Raw genomic sequence first — 13,584 nt, 5'->3', positions numbered from 1 at the left:
AAAATTAGGTTGAAATAACAGGGCTCAGCTGTGTACTTCCTGTGACATATTCTTTTCCATCTTTAAGAATTTTTACCCTATTTTTTTCAAACACTGCCTATTCTAATTATAAACTCTGCTTACTGCTTGGTGGAATCGAGAATTAATAAACCAGATGAATTTTATACACTTACTCAAAATAACTTTACACCCAAATCTCAATAACAATGAATAAGCTCATATATTTAAAATATCTGGCCGGGCACAGTAGATCATGCCTATATTCCTGGCACTTTGGGAGACTGAAGCTTGAGGATCTCTTAAGCTCAAGAGATTGAGACCAGCCTGAACAACAAAATGAGAACTATTTAAAAATAAATTAATTAAAAAGTAATAATGTATGACACTAATGGAATAGTAGAATTTTCCTTAAAATGTTCCTTTTGGATGCTTTATAGCAAATAATTGGGAGAAATAACAAAATAAGGGAATCAAAAACCATAAAATGAGTAAAAATGGAGATTCTATTCAAGCAAGAGTAGGTTTATACTTCATTTCACCTAAATTGTGCAGGCATCCTCCGCTATTCTGTAAAACAACTGGGTCAGGTTGCCAAGTTAGCCTGAACTTTATTTTACAGTTTTCACTGCTATGATTCAGCAATTGCCCATTACTTTCAAATAATCAAGGCATGGTTGAGAACACAGACAAACTACAGTTTCTGCTCTAAGAAGCATATCTCTTAGCATTCATAGTTTACACAATGAGAAATATTTGTGTGAATCTGAACTTTTCTATGCTTGATAAGGAAAGAACATTTAAAGCAATAGGGGCAAATCATAAGGTTCTTAACCAAAGTTGCCAGACCCTATAAATTCCTTCTGGTTAGTTCCCAGACACTTTGTGGAGGATTCCATACTTATAGAGTCTTATGGGAGAAGAATGGATAAGTAATAGCTACTAGAAATATACTTCAAGCCAGGCGCGGTGGCTCAAGCCTGTAATCCCAGCACTTTGGGAGGCCAAAGCGGGTGGATCACGAGGTCAAGAGATCGAGACCATCCTGGTCAACATGGTGAAACCCCGTCTCTACTAAAAATACAAAAAATTAGCTGGGCATAGTGGCACCTGCCTGTAATCCCAGCTACTCAGGAGGCTGAGGCGGGAGAATTGCCTGAACCCAGGAGGCGGAGATTGCAGTGAGCCGAGATCGCGCCATTGCACTCCAGCCTGGGTAACAAGAGTGAAACTCCGTCTCAAAAAAAAAAAAAGAAATATACTTCAGAAATACAGTGTTAATAGTGCCTCTCCCTAGAAGATGTAGCAAAGGCAACTTATGAATATGAAAATTTTTCCCTCTTTGAGAAAGGCAGCCTCACGTAAATTACACGATGTTTTCCCCAGCCTTACAAAGCATACCAAGCTGAAAGTGGATCTGTAGAAGACAGTTGTTTCTAAATCACCTCAAAGTCAAATATTTTCTTTTTCATCCTCATTTAAGAAACATATTAGTGACCTAAACCTGACTGAATCACACATCAGAGTTAAGAGGAATGAGGTCCTGATTAAACACCTGGATCTCTTTAATAGCAACTTCAATATAATCATCAGTAACCACAGGTCTTTGGAATATTAAAATGATAAGGTATGATCCCAAGCAAAGCTTCAGAAGAACACCTCTAGTACCATGTGAGGTTTGGGATTTAGAATTTGCCAAATAACAGAGTATAAGCTAAACAGCCATTTACATTCCAGCACCTGCCACTCATTATCTGCATCTATTCGGGCAAGGAATTAAAGCACTCTGAACTTGGGTTTCTTATCCTCCAAACAGGAAAAACACTACTCACGTGGCCCACTTCACATAAGACTGTAGCACCAGCAGCAGCAGCAGTAGTAGAAGCAGCAGTAGCAATACAAGTTTCATTTTTTGAGTGCTTACTCTGTGCTGTGAACTGAAAACAACATGGTGAGGTGGGATCCCATGTTTTATAGATGAGGAAGCTTGAGGCTCAGAAATAAGAACTTGCACAGGGTTGCACAATCTGTTACTGGCAGAATCTAAGTGTGAACACCAACTACTCTGACTTCAGAGGTCAGGACCTTGTTCACATCTCAAAATGCATTCATACAAATCCTCTAATGAGGTAGTGCTATTGACTGCACACTGTAAAGGGCAAGGCACCACAGTCATGTAATGTGTTACTACCATTTATTTTTTAAAGTTGCTAAAATGTATTTTCTACTGGATACACAATACTATTCTTAGGAAAAGCACATCAACTCAAAAAACTATGGAAAAGGCATGAATGAATATGCAACTCGGAACCTAAAACAATGGAAAAATAAGACAAATAAAACAGATGTGACAGTCAGTGACACCATCTTGTACATTTGCGCATTCATTCACATCTGCACAGAGCCCCAGCCCACAAACATGAAATATCTCTCAAGATGTCAATGGAAGTTGCTGAAAGCATTACAAAGAGCTGGGAGATTTGTTGTGTATGACTCCGCAAGCCAATGCTGATGACTTGGCAGGCTGCTCACAAGAGGTTATTAGGGACACAGGACAAGCATGTTAGGCTGCTTATAGCCTGTGGCCAAGTCTCTCAGGGAAAACAAAGTGCGGCAAGTTAGCAGAGCTGAGCATCTAGACAATGCTTTAGCCTCCTATTTGGTAGCCAAAAACAATCATGGTGAACTGGAAAGTTAACAAAGACATAACTATCTCTACACTGTAATATTTCTAAGCATTTAAAACAGAGGAAAGATTTCATTTGCCAAGGACAGTTCAACGGAATTATGGCTAAATTCATATTATTTGGCTGCAAACACTCTTTTCTCACAAAATAAGCTCAAAAAAATTGTTCTCTGTATTTCTCCTCTACTTTTCTATTTTTTTCTATGAGACTGTCCTCACTCCTTCCAGGGCCCCCAGGCTGCCCCTCATATATCCCACCTAAGGCAGCAGAATCCCAAAAGCTCCTGGCCTTCCTACCTCTTCCTTTACTGTGCTGCTGCTCTGTATCTTCTAAAAGAAATAAAATAACACCCCAAGACCACAGTGTACTGTTTCATAGACTGTTTACTACATAATCTCAGGTGGTGATCCCTTCGCAGAAATGATTTCACTCTCACCCTGGATATGTGCAGTGCATGACATATACAACCAAACTCAGCAGCCCTGTGTACAGATCCAACACCAGAACAGGCATAAAGAGTTTTCTGCATTCATTTGTTCATTCACTCATTTAGCTCATACAGATTTACTGTGTCTAGTGTGCACCAGACAATTGACAGGTCATAGGCAACTACCAGTAAATAATAGTGTGCAATCCCTGCAAGGAACTCACAATCTAGATAGGTAAACAATGAGTAATATTACAGAAGAATATTATGTCTGGGAGGTAGTCTAAAACAGGAGAAAATACAGATAAAGTCTTAGCACTGAAGAAGGGAGAACACATCTTACCACATTGGGGTTGACCTTATGTCGAAAGCATGTGATGTTCACAACATAAGGCCAATCATCAGGCTCCATCAGTACCCCAGCAGCATGGGCACAAGTGACATGGAAGGAGGCCGGGCAGCGACCGTAGGAACACTGGATGCAGGCTCCAGAGACCCTCTTAACCCGGTGTCTGCAGAAGATGCATTTCTGGAGGGTTAAAATAGAGAAGGACATCAATTCACATTCTGTAATCCAGTCAGTTTCCACAATTTACAGAATAATAGCTACTAGAGAAGAAAAAACAAAACAAAACTGATCACATCAACAAGTCCTGACCCTCCAGGGGCCTAGTGGTGACAGCATATGTGGCAATGTAATGTACCTACTTTAAAGGAAACATACCGCTACGGTCACAGACTATCAGACATACGTTTAACTATTTCTTGTAGCAAGGAAAGCCAAACACTTTTGCACATGCTCCTGCAGGCACAGAGCTCAGGAAACGACCCCAGAGGTGCTCCTACAAACAATCCATGAATGCTGAAGCTACTTCTGTTTCATCCCCTGTATGGCAGGTCTTGCTGTGCATTAAGAAGTAGAATATGGGTTTGGAGAACAGGTCATTCTTTCCTAAATTAGATGAGGCCTTCAAAACACCCGAACAGCATAGGGACAAGTTAAGTTTTCCAATGACAAGGAAATGTAAAGTGTTAAATGGCCCAATGTGGAAAGCAGTGTTTAATAATCCAAATCTGAACCCTTCATGACTAACAACAACAAAAAAAAATGCCTTCCAAAGTGAGAAAATTGAAAATCACCCGAAAAGGCATAATTTGGTTAAATATCTATAGCTGATGATGCCTAGGGAAGAGAAGATGAAAATAAAAAGAGCAGTAATGATTACCACAATTCGAAAATTAAACTGCATACAATTAGCCCTAAACATTATCAGTACATTTGTTATGAGAGAGAGAGAAAATCAAATAGCTTCACTAAGTATAAGTTGTGAACTAATACTGGAGGGTTAGGAAAAAATGGTTGTGCAACAACATAGGGGCAGATCTGGAAAGCAGAAGAAACAATGATCAAAAGCTCAAATTTTCATTCCCAAGAGTAAAAAGGGTCTGAAATCTGATCAAATATTAGTGCTCTTCTTTTACAGGTACATTTCTTTCCTGCAAAAATAAAGGTACTTAAACTCAACCCCCTTGCAAGAATCAATGTGCACTTAACTTCTAACTTTTCTTTGTCCCTACATCTGATGAGTGACTTAATCTTACAGATTCTGTCCCTTAATCTTACTCCGATCTCTCCCTACCATCTATACCAACTGCCACTGCCTCCGCCCATGGTGTCTTGCCTAGCATAGTAATGGACTCCCAATGTGTATCTCCATCTTTTATTTCATTCTATCTCCATTTGTCTTCCCCAAAGCAGCCAGAGTGATTCTTTACAACATGAATGTCATGTCACCACCACTATACTTAATATCCTTCATATAATTAAAGGCTTCTCTTTATCTCCAAGTCACTTTTAAAAAAAGGGGGGGTAAAGCATGAGGTGGATGAGCAAAGCTTATAAAAGGTTCTTTGTGGTCTTAGTGTTATTTCTCACTAGCACCCATAAGGGCCCTACACTTTAGACACTTACGTGGCTTCCTTATACATACAGATTCAATGTACAATTAAGCATTTTTAAGTGGAGGCTGAGGATGTGGCTTAGCTGATTAAAAAATCACACACATATATACACACACACAAATACACAGAGAGAACCATAAAACTAAAAAGACATCATAATCTGCATAAAAGCATTATTTAATATTCTATCTTGGTATCTCTTTGGCAATCCATGCTATCAGTTTCAATACATTTGTAGTAACTCTTAGTATTTTAGCGTCTTTTTGTCAGTTCCAATTATTTGAAATGCGACAGCAGATATAAAAGGAGAAACTCCTATCAGGACGCCCAGGCATTTTCAATCTTTTAAAAGCCTAATGATATGACACAGAGGTCAGTGTTTGAATAAGTTAATATATTGACAGGTATATGAGAGGTGAAATTATGTCTTATTTTCCTAATAAGACCTTTTAACAGTAGACAGAGTTTGTGACTTAACTAATTAAAGGATTGGTATCTCCCAACCTTTGTCACCATTAACTTCCTCATTAAACTGAGACTCACCAAAAAGGGGTAAGAAGACAGAATACACTTATGACCAGAGAGGATTCAATCCTTGGAATCTAAGAAGGGACTTGACCTCTTCCAGGAGGACCAGAAGTGGTCATTTCTAAGGACAGAACCACCGTATCTTTAGAAGGTCAACCTAACAGTAAACTATTATAACTCAATACTTTGCAAGATGTTCAATCAGAGTTGAGAAGTTTAACTTAAACATCACACAGGTTCTCATAGAGACAGAGAACCCCATAAAACCTATGAGAGAAGCTGTTGTGAATGTAACCTGTAAGATAGTTAACATAGTATTTCAGATCCCCATTTTCATTTGCTTGTTGCTAAACTGGTTTTTTTTCCACCTGGCTGAAAAAAATCTCTGGAATTTGATGACCACAGATACCCGGGCTACAAAATGGAATCTAGTAGGTTAAAGATATCTACATGCACTTAAGAATGTTACAACAAATACGTGATATAAAAGAAGTAGGAATGAAATGCTCTATGGCACTAGAATAACATGAATAGGCATGGTACAATGAATCATGTCTGGGGACAACAGAGGGAAGAAAGCTTTAAGAAAAGCAAAGATGAACTGGATCAAAATGGTACACTCAATCTCTGCTACCATCTATCCTGGTCCAACCCCTACATAACTACACAGGAAACAGGATGAAGTCATAACAGCACTGACAAAAGACAGTGCCATCAGTGGACCAGAAAATTTACAGAATTCCTAGACCATGGGAAACAGGTGGAACTAAATCAACAGAGAAGCCAAAGTAGATAAGGACTCATCCAAAATAAGCATTTGACAAAAAAATATCCTTTAGGCAAAGGATACCAAAGGAGTAAGTATAATTCTCAGCCCAAAAGCCTCAGAGCCACCCCAAATCAAGAATTCACACACACAAAAAAGTCATAATTAAAAGTAGTAGAAACCCTGGATCAACATGAGGTAATTATTTTAAAACAGTGCTACTCAGAGTATTTCTAACATGATGTTTTTAAAGATCTCTAGGCCTGGTGTGGTGGCTCACATCTGTAGTCCAAGTAGTTTGGGAGGCCGAGGCAGATGGATCACCTGAGGTGAGGAGTTCCAGACCAGCCTGGTCAACATCGTGAAACCCTGTCGCTACAAAAAGTACAAAAATTAGCCAGGCATTGTGGTGGGCACCTGTAATCCCAGCTACTTGGTTGGCTGAGGCAGGAGAAATCGCTTGAACCTGGGAGGTGGAGGTTGCAGTAAGCGGATATTGCACCATTATACTCCAGCCTGGGTAACTCCATCTCCTCCAAGCCCCGCTAAAAAAGAGATCTTTATGCATACTGAGATTTGATAAACACTGATGTAAGATAGGTGGGCTAGTTAATGTTTTCTCCATCCCTAGCCTACTGAGACTCTGATAATTTTTTGTAAATTTTATATTAGAGGCAGGCTTTTGCTGTGTTGCCCAGGCTGGTTTCAGACTCATGAGCTCAAGCAATTTGCCTGCTTTGGCCTTCCAAAGTGTTGGGATTATGGGCATGAGCCATCATGCTGGCCTTGATTTTGCCTTCAGAATAGAGCTATGAGAATTACCAGAAAACAAGAGTAAATAATATGCCAGGGCAGAGCTCCTATCTCATCTGAGTTAAGGCCGGAGAGAGAAGTAGAAAAAACCTTGAATCAATCCCCAAACTCCTCAAGACAAATGGAGTTTCTGTATAAAAATATACAATACATTAAAAAATAAAAATTGCAAAATAAAATAATATTATAATATTGAAAAGTGTGTGTTCTGCAGGGAGGGGAATGAAAAAACGTTAAAGAACACTAGACTCCAGGGAGCTGATCACCCAGAGAAAAGCTCTTATTGGGTACCTCAGACAGGACAGTTCTGGCAAGGCTGGTGTCAAGAACGGAAATGGCTATGGTCCACCCCAGGGTTCCAGCACATCTGGGTGGGGCCACTGAATTTGCATTTCTAACAAGTTCCCAGTGATACTGATGCTACTGATCCCCAGCTCACACTTAGAGCACCATGAGGTTAGAGAGTTAAAAACTTAAAAGGTGTCACTCATGCTGACAGCTTCTAATAAAAGGGAATTAAGGAAGGGCAATTTTTTTTTTATACCTACTCTTCAGTGTCAAGGGTTGAGAGAATCCTCAGGCGGGTATGATTTATAGAGCACTGTACTTTCTTGGGGGACTGGATTTCCATACTTATTCCAGTGGCATAGGCCATTAAGGCTTCTAATGGATTGAGGTAGTAATGAAGTATCTGGCAATGAGGCTTTGTGTATCATTAGATTTCCTTGAGCATCCAGCTTGGCAAAGGGCATCAAGAAATGATGAGCTGTGAAGGAGCTGGAGGTTCAAAGCACATCTCCTTCCCCCTTTTTCCTGTTAATATGATTTGTGATATTATTTTGTTGTTGTTTTGCCAGTTTTATGATTCTTTTTTCTTACACAAAGAGCCAGGTAATTCCAAAACAGGTGTGAATGCTTTTTAACTGCGGTTTCCCGATCAAACAAGTCATAGGCTAATGATAATGATACATTAGCTAATTTCTTTTTCCTTTTGCTCCCTAAAGACACTTCTTCTAAGTACCACACAGCAAGCTAACATTCCCAGCTCAAACAGGGAACAAAGCTGGGCACAACGGACATCACTATTGTTGCAGGCAAGTCAGAAGACTCAGGCTAAAACCTTCACTTTGCTCCAAGTTCTTAAATACAGGGTTCATAATAGAATCCTCTGATTTTTAGCCCTACCTGTAAGATTGATGTTCTGCTCATTAGTATTGATTAAGTCAATCCCTCATGTGTCAATACTGGCTAGCACAGGGGAAGTCTGAGCTCTACAGTAAGGAGCATAGTCTAGTCGGGGAGACATGTAGCCAAAATAAAAAGCAGAATGGAACAACAGCCATTTGAGAGTGAGATTCAGGAGGAGAACAGAGAGGAGTTTAACCAAGAGAAATCAATTTATCCAGTCAGCTAAATAGTGGCTAGGGAGGGAAGGAAATGGAGGACATTGAAAAACAAGGTCCCCAGTGCACGGACACCACAGGGTCTGGACTGTTTTGTGAGAGGCAGCAATTAATATGCAGCCTCATCCACATATGAATGATATGATAAAACGAATCCTGCATATTTAAGCAACAGGTCATAACATGGTAAGTCCTCTGTCTCTCTTCCCAAAAAAGTTATTTCTTATGCACTCCGAGTTCAGAGCATTAAAATAAATGGCTCATGATGTCAAGTATGTTGAATTAAATCTTTATTTATGATAGGTATCAGAAGCCATTTATCTCATGGCTTTTGTTTGGTGAGATTCATCCTGCAAAAGGTGAGAAAGCTAAGAAAAGTCAAGTAGCAGGGAAAGGCCAGTGGGATGAGCTCAGCTAGGCCAAGAGACAGAGCCAAAAAAAAAATGGACAGAGGTGGCCAGGGATCAGATATAAGGCTACATGTATTCAAAATAAGGCTAAAAAGTCACTGCTGGCACTGAGAAAATGTTAAACATCACAAAAGAATTCCAGAACTGAAAAGGCCAAGGCAGTTCAGACGCAAACCAACAAATTAACAAATGACTTGTGAAAAGTACTATGCCAACAGCACAATCATACTTTGTTTTATTTTGGATCAACAGATACATCACAAGGAAGATCAAGTGTGAATCCTTTGGAAGTACCTTTTAAGCCAAGTAGCAGAACACTGACTATACACATAAACAGCTATTAACTTAATGCATGTTTTCTTAATGTATGTAATGTAGTAATTCATTCTTTCAGCCACTTCAATACTCACTAAATAGCTTCATGTTAGATCATTCTGCAAAATGCAAAGGCAGACAGAAAAATGAAAAAGATACATAATCCTTGTATTTAAGGAGCTTAATTTGGTATGAAAAAATAGCTATAACAAAAGCTTTGCAACCATAATCGCAATAGGAAAGATAAAGCCCTGTTAGATTTAAAAGATGATTGGACTGGCAGGGCAAGGCGAAGCAGCATGTGAGCCTCAGGTGGTTACCTACCAACCATTCTACTGAGCAGATCTAGAAGAGGGGCAAGACAGGATGAACTTCATGCAGGCTACCTGAGGGGCACCAAATACAGGACAAGGAAGCAGGTATGATTCTACTTTGATGACTCAAGTCATGGAGGAGCCCATGCTGTGGCAGGAGAGTGTCGGCAGCTCACCTCTGCACCACTCTTGAACTGAAGGCCAGAGTCACCGTGACCAGACATAGCTGGATGAGGTCCATCCTGATGGCTCCCAAGAACTCATAATAAGGCAAAAATAGTGTTTCTCTCAAAGTTTTCTATAATTAATTTCTTGGAGTTTAGATGCTGCATGCAGCGCTTTGGAACCAGGTCAGATGCTGCACTGGAGGGTTACAGGCAGACATGCTGCGCGCAGGCTGAGACTTTAGCCACAGGGACCCAGGGCCTGCCTCGTGGCGCAGAGAAGCTGCCCAGCAGGATTTTTAAAGGACTAAGAAAGCTACCAAGAAGAGGTGGACTGTGAGCTTATCCTGAAGGACTAGCAGACTTCAGCCACTGCATGTGGAGGTGGGATAAAGAAGGAGGAAAAACATCTAGATGGGAGTAACAAAGCTCAGAGGTTTAAAAAAAAAAACCATGACCAAAACAGAGTCAGGAAGTATGAGCACAGCCAAGGGATGGCAGGCTGAAAAGGCAGGATCCTGAAAGACCTTGGACTGTACTCTGGTACAAACTTCACTTGCCCGGGTGAGAAACTCAAGATGGCTTTGTAGTAGCAGCTAATTTTTAGGTAGAAATTAGGACTACTGTTTTATTACAATTCTCTCAGTGGCTCTGGGTTCAGGTTCGGGTAATCAAGCAGTTCTGCAGACCAGACCACCCAGAAAATCAGCATGATCTTTAACTGGAAATGCCTGTTGATCAGGCATGTCTCTTTGTCCATCTTTAGCTCCTTTAAAAAAAATTCTACTTGCCTTTTTATTGTAGGCACCTATCACAGTACACAAGCTAAGTATCTGAGGGGGACCTTGACCAAGCGCCACACTCCTGGAGACTCTGAGGTAGGGAATATGTAGTATTTCAAAGTTGTCTGTCTGACTTCACAGTTGCAAATTCTAGCTTGGCACAGGAATAAGGGGAAGTAACCGAAACTGCAAAAATAATATGGCCAGGACAGACAGAAGTGAAAAGGTGAGAAGGTTGTGGGTAAAACAGGCCAGCCTCTGGATGCTTCCCGCCCTTCTTTCCTACACCCCCTCTTAGCAGAAAATAGTGCTTCCCTCTGCACTTAACTACCTGTGCTGTCTAGAAAACACAGACATAAGAGCAGCATTTGCAAAGAAATTAAATATTAAAGGCAACATTAACAATCTCATGTTGAAAGAAGCACTTCACTGATAGCATGCAGCAGCATTTGCCGATGAATCACAAAATAAGCAATGTTACATATGTTGAAAAAAATAAATCACTTCCCATTTTTACTTCTCTTGTAGCCTGTTTGGGTTCCATCCTTTATTTCAAAATAAAAGAGTAAAAGGGGTACACAATTATAGCATATAGAGAGCTTTATTCTAAATACTTATTAAGCACCGCTAAACATCTTTCACCTGATGGGTGGGGAAAGAAAGGCCTCCTAACCACAAAATAATTGTTTTCTAAGTACTTCTGTATTTGCATTTTTATTTCTTTTTATGTTCCTATTAAAGAGCACCTATTTCCTAAAGGAAATTTCATTATTTGAAATTACTGTTTACAGAAATCCTCACTCTCACTGCATAAAGCATTTATTAGTTGAACTCAGAATTACTGAATTATTTGGTTAACAAAAGTCACTCTGTCATTTGTGATACAATTGTACCCTGCTAGAGTTCACTGATGTGTATGCTCTCCACCCTATAAAAATCTACCCAGATTTGTTTAATTACTTAATACTTAGAAGAATTTCTTAACTCTATTCAACTTACCTTGTTTTAGATCTCTCTGAATTAATGTTGGAAACCATAATACTTTAATGATTGAATTCACATTGGTTAAACTAAAGGACACATAATTTTCCCATATGGCACAATTTAGGAAGGTCAGCTTACAAGCTCTCTATTGCTCCAAGAACAAGCAAAAAAAAACAAAAAAAAACAAAAAAACCTGTATTTATTTTGAATATCAGATATGATCTGCTACTGGCATTAGGGAAGCAAGGACTAGTAGACATGTTCTATTTATTTCTGGCCTTGGGCCCGAAGGCCTAAAGGTATCTGAGGAAAAAAAAAAAAAAAAAAAAGGATAAAGATAAGAACTAATTATCCTTAGCAATATTTTTTCTCAGGCAGTGCAAATATCCAACAGTGTGAAAGGCTGCAGTTGTGGTTTGCTGACATTTTTTCAGAGACGAGGGTACAGTTCCTCAAATCTCTGTTTCATGTATATTTATTGAAACACATTCATTTATGAGGACTGAGATGGAACAGTAAAGGCATCTCTGGTTCATGGATGTGCAATAAGAAATTGTGTCCCACAAGTGAATTTCAAGAATTTCTATCCTGTCCAACTTCCCCCAGGCATTTCTTAACAGTTTAAATGAACCTTTGTGGACATTCCTGCATATACTTACCTTGGTAAGAGTGGTTGGGAAAAGCAACAATAAAAAGATCTCAAGATTTTTCTTTGATAACTACACAAGCTGCTATGCTGGGATGTTCTTCCTTTCTGAACACCAGAAGCTATCCCAAGACCCCTGAGTGCATCTGACCCTTAATAGAAACTGTCACCCATGAATTGTTCTGTCTGTGGCCTGCCATAATCTCTTTGCCTCTTGTCTTTCAATTATGCTAGCAGCAGCCCACATTGAGGAAATTTATGATTGAGTTGAAATATCCTCACACTGTGTCTCCAAATAAAACTGAGGAAGCAGTGAAGAAAAGCTATAAAGTCAATGCAGTACACACATGTCCCAGGTGACCTTTCAAAGGAAGTGTCTTTTCTGGGGAGACAACTGCAGCCATGGGAAGAGTTAACTCAGGATATGGTTCCTCTGCGTGGACACAGGCTGTCCAGTTCAGAGCCCATCCCTTCTCCTGCAGCAGCCAACCACCCCCTTCCTCTGTGTAAGTATCTGACACGGCTGCTACAGGAGAAAAATCACCCAATAGTGAGTTTGTGGATTCATCTTCTAGATGAGATAAATTTAGGGTTTCCAATCTCAAGTGGCCCTTAAAGTCACTCAAAAATTCCTTTTACCTTTCCCAACTTAAGGAATGGACAAAAGGTAGTAAAATAGGCTCTGGTTAAAGCCCAAATGCTAACCCTGCCACCATGTGGCTTTGCACTATATTACCTCAGAATATTGCTTCTGGATTATTCGGGCAACTTCCTTTGAGGACAAGTAAATGGCCAATATTTTGACAATGATCTATCTGTGATTAGAACAATGAGTAACTTCTCTAAGCTTAGTTGCTTCACTGGATAGACTTCAGCACCTATTCCTCATGAAGTTGTCCTTAAAAAAAATAGCACATATAAGAGTTAGCACAGTACCTGATACACAGTAAAAGGTAAATAATGCTGCCCTTACCCTTCAATAAATCTGTTTTAAAACATTACTTCTCTTCAACCAGGGCCCAAGTCCTCACATTCTAAAGATAGCCGTGCCTCTTCTTTCACCTAGATGATACTGGTCATGGGGCATCAAATTCCTCAACTTCCCTATCCTCTACCTTCAGATTCACAGACAGTTTCAAAATATTTATGCTTATTTACTTAGACATTATACAACTAAGTATATCTTCTTAATGCATTAATAGATTGCTACAGTACAAACTAATTTTTATAATATTTTAATAACTGTACTTCAATATAATTGTTTCCTCTGTAATCCCATGCATTTTAAATGCTTAGAAGTATTTTTCTGAGAAGAGGTCCATGCACTTTACCAAAAGCTGCCAAAGGAGTCCAGGACACAAACACACACACACACACACACACACA

General features: G+C 39.6%; 1 protein-coding gene across 5 annotated transcripts in view; it reads right to left on the bottom strand.

The window, feature by feature from the left end:
- Positions 1 to 13,584, bottom strand: part of KDM4C (lysine demethylase 4C) — a 398,790-nt gene that overhangs the window by 65,654 nt on the left and 319,552 nt on the right. For 3 of the 5 annotated variants that reach the window (XM_010338768.2, XM_039474646.2, XM_074394785.1), the window contains 2 exons: positions 3,455 to 3,640; positions 1,830 to 1,934 (listed from right to left, as the gene is read on the bottom strand). In XM_010338768.2, the coding sequence (XP_010337070.1) occupies positions 1,830 to 1,934; positions 3,455 to 3,640 (291 nt within the window). The remainder of the gene's footprint in view (positions 1 to 1,829; positions 1,935 to 3,454; positions 3,641 to 13,584) is intronic. The other 2 variants (XM_003928169.4, XM_010338767.1) reach the window with 1 other exon arrangement.

This window comes from Saimiri boliviensis, chromosome 2, assembly GCF_048565385.1.
Source record: "Saimiri boliviensis isolate mSaiBol1 chromosome 2, mSaiBol1.pri, whole genome shotgun sequence".
Classification (NCBI taxonomy): Eukaryota; Metazoa; Chordata; class Mammalia; order Primates; family Cebidae; genus Saimiri; species Saimiri boliviensis.
Note: the sequence above shows the minus strand (reverse complement) of the source record. Positions and strands in the feature narration are given on the sequence as shown.